Source organism: Canis lupus, chromosome 25, assembly GCF_011100685.1.
Source record: "Canis lupus familiaris isolate Mischka breed German Shepherd chromosome 25, alternate assembly UU_Cfam_GSD_1.0, whole genome shotgun sequence".
Lineage (NCBI taxonomy): Eukaryota > Metazoa > Chordata > Mammalia > Carnivora > Canidae > Canis > Canis lupus.
Genome location: NC_049246.1, coordinates 8,360,622 through 8,374,128, shown reverse-complemented (window position 1 = coordinate 8,374,128; position 13,507 = coordinate 8,360,622). Strand labels below are relative to the sequence as shown.

Here is a 13,507-nt window from a genome sequence, read left to right as displayed (position 1 = left end):
ACAAGACTTTGAAGCATGGTATTTAGGATATGACAAAATGCCATTACTAAAAAGTTAAGCCCTGAAAACATGAAACCTATTATGCATATTTTCCAGAGACCTGGAAAGGATAGAGATTCCAAATATAAACACACGGATGTTTCAACCCATGATGAATCTTTCTCACATGTATGTATGTATGTAAGAATGGAGAAGTAAGCATGGTGAAATATTGCCGATGTTCTAGTGTAAACTGTCTAATGTATCACTGCAATGTGTTTTTATGCAAGAAAAGTCTTTTTATTGAGAACTTTTTAATTTTGTCACCTTTGGTCCCTGTTCAAATAGAGTTCAATATTATGATGTGCCGACATGAATGACACTTCTCTCTGGAAACACGCTGTTTATCCAATTGAGGCCCAATAAGAGATCAGGGTACCACACATTACACAAGATGAAGTCACTGGCTAAATGGTACTCAGGAGACCTGGAAACATTAATTCACCTCACATGAGTGAGCAGTCGGCTGCTCTAAGATTTGAGCCCTTAGGAAGAAAGGTGCTATATAAATTCCAGGTGTTGTTACTGTTACTAAGTGCACTACAAAATGGAGGTAATTAATCTTTATAGTAGTTTTTGATGTCACTTTAATATATTTGGCTAAAGTGCACTGTGTAAGTTGTGTTAATATATGTGTTTATGACATGATCATTTCTTTATCAACTGTGTAATCTATGTGTTCATGATTTCAAAAATTAACCCTTGTTATCCATAACAATAGGGAGGATTCGGTGTAAGATTACAAGTTGGGTGCAGCAAGTGGATGAAATGGTTGGTGTAAAGGTGCTTTTTCGAGAGAACATTTTGTTTATGTCTCTGCAGTAGGTGTGATAGTTACTAAAAGACAAGTATTTGATGCATATCCACATGGTTTTCATAATTTCTCTTTCTGTGGCACCAATAGAAAATATTCCTATTTAAATATTTAATGAGGCTAAATATTCAGTGAGGCTATATAATTTCCTTGTTGCAAGTAGAATATGAGGTCCTTTTTAGAACCTGATGAAGAAGCTGCCACTTAAAATATGAACCTCTGGCAGAGGTTAAGAAGGACCTAACAATTTTCTAACAATTCATAGAAAATGTGTTACTTTAGTTACTTCCCTACTAAGTGACCTGCTTATTCTTTACCTTCCTTGTCCACCATTTATTGAAACCTCTCCACCTCATAACCCCCAGCCCTTCCACCTGCCAACCAGTGCCATGGTCACAGCAGTAGGAGAGGTTGAATGACCAAGAGAGACCCTAGCTTTGTCTATCTGAAGACAGGACATAATGGAAACTTAAAGGAACTAAGAGGTCAGGTCAGGTGTGTGCCAAGGACTCCAGGCAAGGAGAAGATAAAAATGGAATTATACATCAAGTTCCTTTAATAGGATAGATGATTTCAGGAAGCTAGACTGTAAGTTACTTGAGGGCAGGAGTTGTCCTCCATTTCTCTACTTGACAAATCCAGCACGAAATTATCCATCATTTATTTGCTCATTTAGGAAGTATTTTTGAGTACTTCCCATGTGTCAGGCACTGTTCTAGATCTGAGATCACAGGATAAACAGGAGACAGAAGTGTCTACCTCATGGAGCTTCCATTTAGCTTGGGGAAACAGAAAGTGAACAAATAAATAATGAATAAACACTGTGAAGAAAAGTATAGCAATATGAAGGGACAGAGAGAGGTCACAGATGGCTTCTAGAAGGGAGAAGTGACATCTGAGCAGGCCTGAATGGAGGGAGGGACCAGGCCTGGCAATATCTGAGGGAAGAATCTTCCAGGCAGAGGGAATAGCAAAAGCACTGCCCTGAGAAGAGAGGTGAGCCTGACTTGTTTGAAAAATGGAATAAAGCCAATATTCCTGAGTGGCATGAACAAGGAAGGGAAGGTGAGGTGGATGTAGGCAGCCAATCAATCCCAGCGGCTTTGAGGTCCCAGCAAAGTAAAACTTGGTCTAACTTGCTAGTCTCAAAACTGAATAGGGAGATGGCAAAAAAGGATTAGACAAAGAGAAATGAGCTAAAAGAGGTAGTACAAGAGAACAAAAATGAAATAAGTTTCATGGGGAGATAAAAACCCTAAATACACAGGTTTGAGGAATGGCAGTAAGCCAAATGATCTCCGAATACAAACACGTCAAGCATCCACACATCTAGATCATAAAAATAAATACATTGATCACAAGCAAACCTATATTTGCCTGTAGAAATTGTTTAAGCCCTTGTAGGCCCTGGTAAGAAATCTGCTTCTTCTCCTAGCTCCTGGGAGACTGAGTTTTCCTAGTATCAGAGACCCTCCCTTCCTGCCAGGGTCAGGGAAAAGGAGGCTGGCTAAGTGAGTATACTTAAAAAGAAGTCCAAGACAGGGGTGTTTTCAGTGAGCTACCCTATGTCCTTTACATCCCAAACCCAAGCCCCTAAATGTTTGCTGCAGATCAGTATAACAATGACAATTTACTTTTTATAATGCCTTAGAGAATAATCCAATGGGATGAGGAAAAAATGGAGTTCTGGAGACTTCACATTCTCATTTCCTCCCCTGATTCATCTCAGTCAAGCCACAAAATTTCTACATCCTTCAGGTTCTCTACCTTTCCAAGAAGAACATTGTCTAGAGTAATATAATATTTAATGAAGAATTTTATAATTGCATAATCAATACTAAACAAAAATAAACAGACCTAGTGACATTGCCTACCTGACAGAGCAGCAGCTCTATTATAGGACGGCAACTGTAGTTTCTCTGTCATTGCTGTAAAGTGACTCTTTTTTTCCCTTTGAATTTAGTTATTTCAAAAACTTTCGATACTGCTCGTATGCTCCCCATGTCCGCATATGTATGCCCTTGACTGACGGCATTTCTTCATTTGAGGACCTCTTGGCTAACAATATCCTCAGAATATTTGTCTGGGTTATAGCTTTCATAACCTGCTTTGGAAATCTTTTTGTCATTGGCATGAGATCTTTCATTAAAGCTGAAAATACAACTCACGCTACATCCATCAAAATCCTTTGTTGTAAGTATGTTTCCTATCTAAATGGGTTTAGGATGTCTTCTGTGACCTGTGCACTAGATTCATACTGGTCTTCAACAATGGCACTTAACATAAATGGTGAGGTGGGCAATTTTTGTTCTAAGTATGAAGTACTGTTCTCTTTGGCTCTCTGTTTTAGACTGAATGAATTTGCAGTAATCCAGAACCCACCGATTGGGGTTTTATATTGGAAATGGGGTAACAGGGGGGCCAGCCAGTGAATCAACAGAGAGATTATGGAAGACAGGTTGTGGGTTATAAACTAAGTTCTAACCTTCAATTACAATAGCACCCATATTCCTCAAGCCCAGGAAATTACTCTCTTTATTGACTATGCAAGTAATACTTGTTTACTGTTTTAAAAATAGATTCCCCATAAATAATAGTGAAAGGGAATAGAGGGGAAGGGAGAAGAAATGGGTAGGAAATATCAGAAAGGGAGACAGAACATGGAAGACTCCTAACTCTGGGAAACGAACTAGGGGTGGTGGAAGGGGAGGAGGGAGGGGGGTGGGGTGCACTGAGGGGGGCACTTGACAGGATGAGCACTGGGTGTTATTCTGTATGTTGGCAAATTGAACACCAATAAAAAATAAATTTATTATTCAAAAAAAATAGATTCCCCACAAAAAATACTCCCCCACACATCACCACTGTTTTTAAATTATAAAACAAAGACCCAGTATGGTACTTTAGAATTAGGACAACTTTCGTGAACTCCATTGGCTTCTAGAGACTGCTGTAGGTGTTTGTATTAGTTCATTTAATACAGGATGGAAGAGGAATACCTAATTAGAAAACCAAAACAGAGATGTTTGGGAACCACCAACAGACACTGTATTGATTCTTTAACAGGTGCAGACTGCCTGATGGGTGTTTATTTGTTCTTCATTGGCTTTTTTGATATAAAATACCGAGGGCAGTATCAGAAGTATGCGCTGCTGTGGATGGAGAGTTTACAGTGCCGTCTCATGGGGTTCCTGGCCATGCTGTCTACTGAAGTGTCCGTCCTGCTGCTGACATACTTGACTTTGGAGAAATTCCTGGCCATTGTCTTTCCCTTCAGTAACATTCGTCCTGGAAAATGGCAGACCATGGTCATCCTCATTTGCATCTGGATTGTGGGATTTTTAATAGCTGTGATTCCATTTTGGAAGGAGGATTATTTTGGCAATTTTTATGGAAAAAATGGTGTATGTTTTCCACTTTATTATGACCAAACAGAAGACATTGGAAGCAAAGGGTATTCTCTTGGAATTTTTCTAGGTAATTTATATTTTGCATTTTCTGGGCCAATATAATCCTGATAGAAATACCATAAATTTCAGCAAAGGTGTATTTGTCCATTTCAAGAAGTAAATGATTATACTTCAGACTGTGTCCTTTTTTAAAGAAAAGTTCTCACTGAGTATTTATAGTTTTTATTAAACTTTTATTGTAGAGATTCAGTATGGGAAACAAAACCATCCCATCAGAATCCCTGGATGATCTCTTATTATCTGTAAGACCCCTGGATTTTCACATTGTGATTATGAGCTGGAGAAATTCTAGTTTAGGCCATGGCCTGGGACCCTATCTGAACTCATTTTTTTTTTTTACAATCTAGATATGAGTTAAGTAAATAAGAATAATAAAATTCTGGGAACCCACTAGCAGGAGATTATCAGAATGGAAATAGCAGGAAAGTTGCCTTTGGTAAATGTAACTCTAAAGCCGACAATGTAAGAGTGCTTAATATAAGTATTTGCTTTTCAATTTTCATAATCCCCCAATTTTTTAGAACAGAAGATCTACTTTCTCACTAAAAAAAAAAAACAAAAAAAAAATGAATGAGAAGTTTAGTTCTCTAAGTTTGGAAAAAAAAACTTTTGTTATTGTCTAATAGGTATCCTTCCTGCTTAATCTTTAGATGATTTCCATGTCATTTCTTTAACTAGGGCAGCTTTATCTTTTTAATTACCTCCTCTCACCTTTTCCCCCTCATCTAAGTGGTCAATAAGCTCTATCATCCTTTCTTTTTCAAAGAATTTTTTTTTCATCAAAAAATGCCTCTGCCTTCTATTTCTTCCAGTCTGTACTTACTATCACCTTCATTTAAAGCCTCACTATCTCAACCCTTAAGGGCTTATAAATAAGGGTTTAGTACATTGGACCTTACTAGTCTTTTGTCTCAAAGGCTTTCTCTCTCCTATTTATCTGTTCACTACCTGAGTATCGAAAAGACTGTGTTTGCCTCTGCTCCAAGACCTTCAATGACTCCCAGCTACTGCCATTGTCAAGTGTAAATCACTTAAAACACATCACAAAATGGCTCTAACCACCAGTCCCAGCTATCTATCTATTCCTTCTCTTCTGAGAAATATACTTTCTTAGCACCATTTTAATAATACTCTTCACATACTGTCCTGTTCTATAGCTATTTTTTCATGGATATTGTAAGCTGTTTCTAGCATAGATGCACTTTATAGAGACGCTCCCTCCCTCACACATACACACACACACACACACACACACACACACACACACACATACACACATACTACATTACATTCACTGATTCATCAAGGATTTATTAAACACCTGCTATAGGCCAGGCATTATTTTGAGCCCTGGAGATAATAACAGATCAGCCCTCACAGACCTGCCACCAGAAAGGGAGATAAAGGCAAGTAAACACATTCTTACAACACAGACTCACAAATGACATAAAGGAGGAGTACTGAATGTTCTAGAGCTCCAATCTGAGCAGGAGGGAAGCCTTTCCGGTAGAAATGAATCCAAATCCTTAGGCCCTAAGATTAAGGAGGTATTAGCTAAGTGAAATCTAATTCCAGGAAAAGACATGGAAATAGAGGCCCACAGCCAAGGAACAGGCCCAGATGAGGGACCAACGAGTTAGGTGTGTCTGGATCTTAAAGTTAAAGGGGGCAAGGTAGGCTAAAATGGGTTTGGCACCTGTGATGTATTCCAGATAGACAAAAGGATACACATACACACACATATCTCATCATCATCTATATATATGTGAATAACCTATGAGGGAAGGAGTCCTAAATTCCTTTCTTCTCTTTAAAGAGTATAAGAGTACACTATTTTTAAATGAATTCTTTATTTTAGAATGGAATTAGATTTAAAGAGAAGTTGCAAGAATACTACAGTTTCCATATGCCTCTCTCCCACTATCTCCAATTGCTAACTTCTCATGGTTAATCCCGATGGTGCTTTCAGAACACACACTTTTGATCCATTCAAGCCTGTTTTCATAATTTGCACCAGAGGATCATTTTTAACAATCATTTTCTTTTATTCTTAACTGAAGTTTCTGACAAGAGGCTTAACATAAACCAATTTTATAAAATTCTAATGTACAGCTTTATTATATGAGATTTTGTGGAATGTGAAATGTTTTGGATAAAAACAACAGAACACTAGGACTTTATATAATTTTACCCAAGACCTGACCCTTTTTACATATAATCTAGATTCAGAAGAACATTTTTTTTAAACAACTTTGAAACTGCATGCATATTTTATGTTCACAATGAAGAATAAAATCATTACTCTTAGGATTTTTATTATAGACATAATATGACAAAGTGACTAACAAAATTATAAGATGGTAATGTTAAGTGAGAATCATCTAAACATATTTGACCCTAAGAAAATAACTCATATCATTGAATTTTTTATTTTTTCTTATTTCTTTTTTCTCTAAAACAAGGCTAAAGTGTTCTGAATTATAGTTTAAATTCCTGTTAGTTATCTAAAAGAATGAATTTTCATTTTATGTATGATTTTTACTTAGGACCAAAAAAAAAAAAGTGAGAAATGTTTCTGAGGCTATTATCTTCTTGATATTCCAAGGTTGTCTTGTTCATATTTATAAGATAAAGAAATGAGGTCATGTTTATTTTTTGAGATGTACATATGATTACAGTAATCCCTTAAGATCTGAATTTGCAGAGAGCAAAAAATGAAAAGAGCTTTTTTCTGGCTTTAAAAAAAAGCTAAAATCCACCTCATGATACACCTAGATCTGAATTTCAGAGCTCTGTAACTCTTCATAAAGAGTTTGTGTATTTCAAATATCTTTTTGATCTGACAAACCCAATTCCATTAGCTTATTCCAGCTTCAAGCCTTAGAGTCAGGGTTTTTAGCTGATTACCACCGAGCTTATACAAAAGAATGCTTCTTGGAAGTACAGCATAAGGGGCACCATAGTGAGCATCTATGTAACACAATATTTTTATTGTCGATTTATACACCTGAGATGTTAAGAGCTGTGCTTTTCCCAACAGGTGTGAACTTGCTGGCTTTTCTCATCATTGTGTTTTCCTATACTATTATGTTCTGTTCCATTAAAAAAACTGCCTTGCAGACTTCAGAAGTGAGGAATCCCATTGGAAGAGAGGTGGCTGTTGCAAATCGTTTCTTTTTTATAGTGTTCTCTGATGCCATCTGCTGGATTCCTGTATTTGTAATTAAAATTCTCTCCCTCTTCCGGGTGGAAATACCAGGTCAGTCCCTTCTATTATTCCCAAGTGCATTGTGCCATTCTACACCCCTTGATGAGGTCAGAATACGATGCCTTACATATAGTAAATACTTTGTCAATACCTACGACGACTTTGGTACAAACAGCTATTATTTTCCTCAATATTTTATGATCTATATTCTAAGAAACTGATCAGTGGTTCAATCCAGATAAGGATGTTCAGAAAACAGGAGCTAGAAATAAATCTAAGATTTAGTGTCTTATTTCTACCTGAGCTAGATACTGGGTCTTAACCAAGAGTACACATAAAAATAAAAATATACATGCCCAGGTCTCACTCTGGGCTTCTAGATTTAATCTATATGGGCAAAGGGCTACACACTGCTTTTTGGAAAATTTCCTCAAGTGATTCTGAGACACACACCCCTGATTAAGAACCACCAGTCTGTTTCATGGTCCTTGAGCTGTGGTTGTCACACTAGGCTCCACTCTGCAAAATGTCAGATAGTCTGTGGAAGTCCTTCACCCAAAAGGCCAGGTTTCCCACATATACCCTTACTTCAACCAGAGGAAAAAACCTTTCATGAGTTAGGATTTCACTTGAATCTCTTTCTAGGACCTAGGAAGGGAACCTTCAGGGCTTTGGCCCAACTCTCAGTGAAATAGACTTTCTATTTGGGGAGTTTCATCCAGGGCAGGAATTGTGTCTTATTCATCTTGGCACCCCATGGTCACACATGGGCTTGGCACTTCAGAAGCACTTATAAAAGCATGAATCTTCAAATAACAAACAGCTGTAACAGTTTATGTCCCTCTGGCTTGTGCATAAAGTCATGGAGGGCCTTATCAAATGCCTCACTGCAAAATGACACACAACATCCACAGCTTCCCCTTCACCTGTCAGTTTTGCCTGACAGCAAGGCAGAGATGTTCTCTAGAGCCATGTAAGGTGTGAAAGTACAGATTAAGAGAGAGATCAGGGCTGACTACTTAGGAACTTCTCCTGGGCAGTGAGAACAGAGGCTGTGCACTGAATGTGCATGCCATTGCCCAGGGATCGGGGAGAGCCAAGGTGGACGTGAGGAGCAGAGTTCATGAAGATGGGGAACTTGATTAATTGTCCAGTCTACTAAGCTTCCTGGATAGCTCAAGTTTTACAGCCTTACATTCCAAATTCAACAGGACTGAAATGTCCTTTGGCCACCATTGCTCAGGGAATAAAGTCCAAATATTGGGATCAGTATTAGAAATGTTTACCTCCCACCCAGCCCTCATGCATTCTGTGATCCAGGCCCATTAGAATTATTGGGGTTTTTTTCTTCTGCACCTTTTTGATGTTTTTTGCCTTTGCTGAAGTTGTTCCTTCCACCCGGATTGTATCTTCAACCTGTAAGACTCTAGCTTACTAAATACCCCTTCTCATCCTTCACAATTCTTTCCAAATACTCCTTCTTCCATGGTATCATTCCAGACTTCTCTCCAAACCATTCCCATCCAACCCAGTTGTTCAAATGTCTGTTACATTTTGTTCACACTTCACTTATTAGCCTCATGTGAACTGCCTTCCATCAGTGTTATTTTTGAATACATTCATTTCTCCCTTCAGATGATAAGCTTCAGGATGATAGGGACCATGTCTTATTCATCTTTCCACAGTGCTTTTCACATAATGTTATTTAATAAATGCTTCTTCAATGAAAGATGCTGAGCTGGTCCAAGTGTGGTGGAACATGGTGTGAAAGGGATGATCCTATCAACCCCCCCAACTTCTCTTTTCATGCCTTTTGATGTCCTTCACCACTTCAGCACTTGCTTCTTTTGGATGTGGGAGGAGGCAGCCTTGTGTGGTGGAAGAAAAACCAAGTGAGGCAGCAGTCCTGGGTTTCTGTCCTGACCCCCACCCCACCCCCGACTGACCAATTGAGGAAACATAGGGAGGTCACCTCACCTCACCTCACTGAGATGATTTTCATATGGCCTCTCACATTCCTTCCAGTTTTCATATTCTGTGAGTTTGTCAACTCCTTGAGGCTTTTTCTCTCTGTATTACTCTGCTTGAGCTGCCATAACAGAGTAACACAAATTGGGTGGCTAAAGCAACAGAAATTTATTTTTCACTGTTCTAAAGGGCTGGAAGTCCAGAATTAAATGTCAGATTTCTGCCGTGGCCTCTCTCCTTGGCCTGCAGATTGTCACTTTCTCACTATGTTTTCACATGATCTTTTCCTCTGTACATATTCCCACAGTATCTCTCCTATATGAAAGTTTCCTTCTTCTTATGAGCACACCCGTTAAATTGGAATAAAGTCCACTCTAATGGCCTTATTTTAATTTAATGACATCTTTAAAGGCTGTCTCCAAATAGTCACATTCTGAGGTCCTTGGGTTTAGGACTTCAATGTATGGATTTGAGGGGACACAATTCAGCCCAGAACACTGTCCGATTTAGATTCAAGAGAAGTCTGGTGATCCAGGGTATCTGAGAGCCACAGCAGTAATCATCAGCCTTGGAAAGCCTTCGACATTTCAGTTAATGGTGAGAGGGAAATTGGAATAGGAAAAATAAAAGCCTTGTGAAAATATTCTTACATCAATCTCTCTGCACATTTATAGTTCAATACTTTGAGGTTTGTCTTGAATTAGTCAATGGACCAAAGAGAGTAGCCTTGATCATTTTTTACTAAGCCCCTTCTTATTTGCCCGGCTTCCCGTGTGTTGTAGGAAATGCTGCACTCACTGACCTAAACCTGTCATGTCCCCACTCTCTAAGAACTCAGAGGTGTGCTCCACCATGGCATGTCATTGATAGTATTTGTGGTCAGCCTGAAAGAGAAGCCAGCATTAGCTTTCCTTTTTCAGAACTCACCTGCTGACCTTAAATTAGTGTGAGTCGCCCTGAGACTAAATGGGAAATCTCATTCCTGGTCACAATTTCCTTTGGGGACATAACAGACAAAAAGCAACTTAATTTGTTCTGTCTTTCTTTGTTTTTTTTTTTTTTTCAATCATGCACTGTCCATATTGTCTAATTTTTAAAAATTAAATACAAGTAATATAGTAATATGAAACTTTAATAAATCTAAGATATGCTAAATATAGATATTTTTCTTCCATATTCTTTCCAGTTCAAAAAAAATAAATAAGGACAAGAAAGAGAAGATGGGATGGGAAAAGAGGAAGGCAAACATAGAAAAAAAGGAGAAGGGAGAGATAACAGGAAAGGAGGAAAGAGAGGAGGAAAAGTCAGAATAAGCAGTTAGGAGAAATGGAAAAGAAAGAGAAGAACAGAAAGGATGGAAGGAACAAGGCAGGGCAAAGAAGAACAAGTAAAGATGTCTAAAGGATAAGAAAACTGTGAGGGTGGGGAGGGGAAAGAAGGTGACAAAGGAGAGTGACAAGGAATATATCCCTGGCCTGACACCATCCAGCTCTTCACCTGAGCTGGGAGTTGTTTGCATTTTTGGAGATGTGGGAAGAGGCAGCATAGTGTGGTGGGGTCGGAAAATCACAAGTATTAGTGCTGAAGAGGGACGTCAGCAGAGCCGCCGACTCTGACCCAGCCCCCTGACTTCGATCAAGTAAGTTATCATCAGCCCCTTTCACAGACAGGGTAGTTGAGGTCCAGGGAGCCTAGGTGATTTGTCTACAGTCACGTAGCTAAGTGTCTGACCCTAAAAGCAGGGTGTGTATAAGGAGGAAAACACACTTCATCCTAGCCACGTGCATGGTGTATTCGGAAAGGACACTATCATCACAAATTTCTCCTCACAAAGGACTTTTGTGACATCTTTCCCTTAATATTCTAATTAGTATCTGTAAGGCTTCACACAAAAGGGTTGATTAAGTTGGAAGGTGTATTCTCATTTGCTCTTTACATCTTCAGCCTCCACTTTGGATAGGATGTTTGGATTATGGGGGGGGGGCAGCAATAAGGCCTTCAGGAGTGGAGTTAAGATCAAAGTCAGATCTGATCCTGGACCAGACATTTCCTGAACCCTGATCTATTAATTAAGAAGTATTTCCTCATTTTCTTACTTAACTTTCAAGAAAAGCAATAAGGACAAAAAAAAATTACATGTCAACTTATATCTATGAAGTGTTTTTTATATATTTCCTCTCATTTGACCTTAAAATAACCTACCAAGCAGTTACTGAAATTCAGAAAAGGTAGGGTGTTGGATTCATAGTTCCTATGCTCTTCCCACAGAGAGATTTTCAATAAGGTGAAAGAAAACTTAAGGGAACTAGGTAGCCCTCCCCAAATAGCATTAATTACAAAGTTTTATGTGTTATTTGTGTCTGTTTAAAATTTCCACTTCATGAAATTTTCCACGCTTCATTTCCCCCTCCAGGCACAATCACCTCCTGGATAGTCATTTTTTTCCTTCCAGTAAACAGTGCCTTGAACCCAATCCTCTACACTCTCACAACCAGCTTTTTCAAGGACAAGTTGAAACAGCTGCTGCACAAACATCGGAGGAAATCTATTTTCAAAACTAAAAAAAAGAGTCTCTCCACATCCATTGTGTGGACAGATGACTCCTCTTCACTTAAACTTGGGGTTTTGAACAAAATAACCCTCGGGGACAGTATAGTGAAACCAATTTCCTAGTAATGGTTTTGGAACCCTGGACTTTCAGTGGGCTGCCTCTAAGAAAAGCACAGTATTTGGAAGATGACATCTGCAATGCTTTTCATCTCCACCAACAGCAAACCTTTCTGCACAGATAGCACAGCAGAATGACTTCTGGTATTCCAATGGCAGCTGTACTATTTATCAACTGTGCCAAGAACAGTAACTATGGGTTCTTCTCACACCTTATGTTCCTGAAATGCACTAGTGAATCCACATATAGTCGGCTGATGTGCAGTTGGTCTGTAGCTAGTCAACACTACCAACCTACCAAGGAACCCCCACACGTTGGCATTGCATGGTCTGCTTTTAAGTTGAGTTGCACTGTCCACAAATAAAAACATTCATTACATCTAATCCCAGTGTGGCTATAATAACAGAAGCCTAGCATCTCTTTCCTTGCTTTTTCAATGTCAAATGAAATCATCAGCATCCTGCTGTACTGATGGCGAAGGATTTCTGAGATGTTCACCTGCCTCAAGCCCAGCCTTCCAGAGGCCAGTGGAGTAGAAACTTTAAAAGCAGATCTTCACACAAGGCTATCACATCCAACATGGGAGCAGAGAGTCACACTGACAAAGACTAGCACCATTTGCCTTGTTGGCTGCTGTCTCATTTCAGAAGAGCTGATATCTCAAACAAGATGTTTTTCTTTACATTGCCCAGATCATGAAGAAAAATTGGGCACCCCAGCTGCCAAAATGATTTTTTAATATCTTTCGATTATAATTTCTTTAAAGCAGTATCCCTATTGCCAGAACATTTTGCCTTCATAGAGCACACAGGTGAGAGGTATTAAAGGGGATTTAAGAATAGGGGACGATTTGCTTACTTAGAAAAATTCCCACCATTTTTAACAAAAAGGCCAGTAAGTTTGGATTTGATTTCTGAAAATGAAAAGTACCTGTGGAGGCCTGGACATGTTGTTGTCATGAAAGTTTATATGTGAAAAAAATCAGGTAAATAAAATTGTATTTTGCATTTGTCCATTTATTACTTTATGTTCAACAAAGACTACAGAGTTTTTATTGGCTATTACCATGTTTCTCCTGATACTACGAAACACAGCACCTCAGTTAACAAGACACATCTTACATTTTTCTCTTCCCCCCTTTTCTAAAGCATGAGGCAATAACTGTCTTCACTGATTGCTTCATTCTGAGTTCCTTTCATGAGTAGAATGTAAGCAGCTGACTGAGAACTCCAGATGACCTATTATGTGCTTTTATCCAGTGGCATCCAAGAAAGAATCTTAGAGTCCAGAATGTCACAGCAGTTCTGGTAATTTACCTGTTATTGCTTAATAGTGACCAA

General features: G+C 38.8%; 1 protein-coding gene across 1 annotated transcript in view; it reads left to right on the top strand.

The window, feature by feature from the left end:
- RXFP2 (relaxin family peptide receptor 2) overlaps positions 1–12,172 on the top strand; it is a 60,615-nt gene extending 48,443 nt beyond the window's left edge. Inside the window, 5 exon segments of the mRNA NM_001005870.1 lie at positions 97–168; positions 2,817–3,046; positions 3,920–4,330; positions 7,364–7,582; positions 11,913–12,172. Of these exon segments, the coding sequence (NP_001005870.1) occupies positions 97–168; positions 2,817–3,046; positions 3,920–4,330; positions 7,364–7,582; positions 11,913–12,172 (1,192 nt within the window).
- The last annotated feature ends 1,335 nt before the right edge of the window (positions 12,173–13,507 follow it).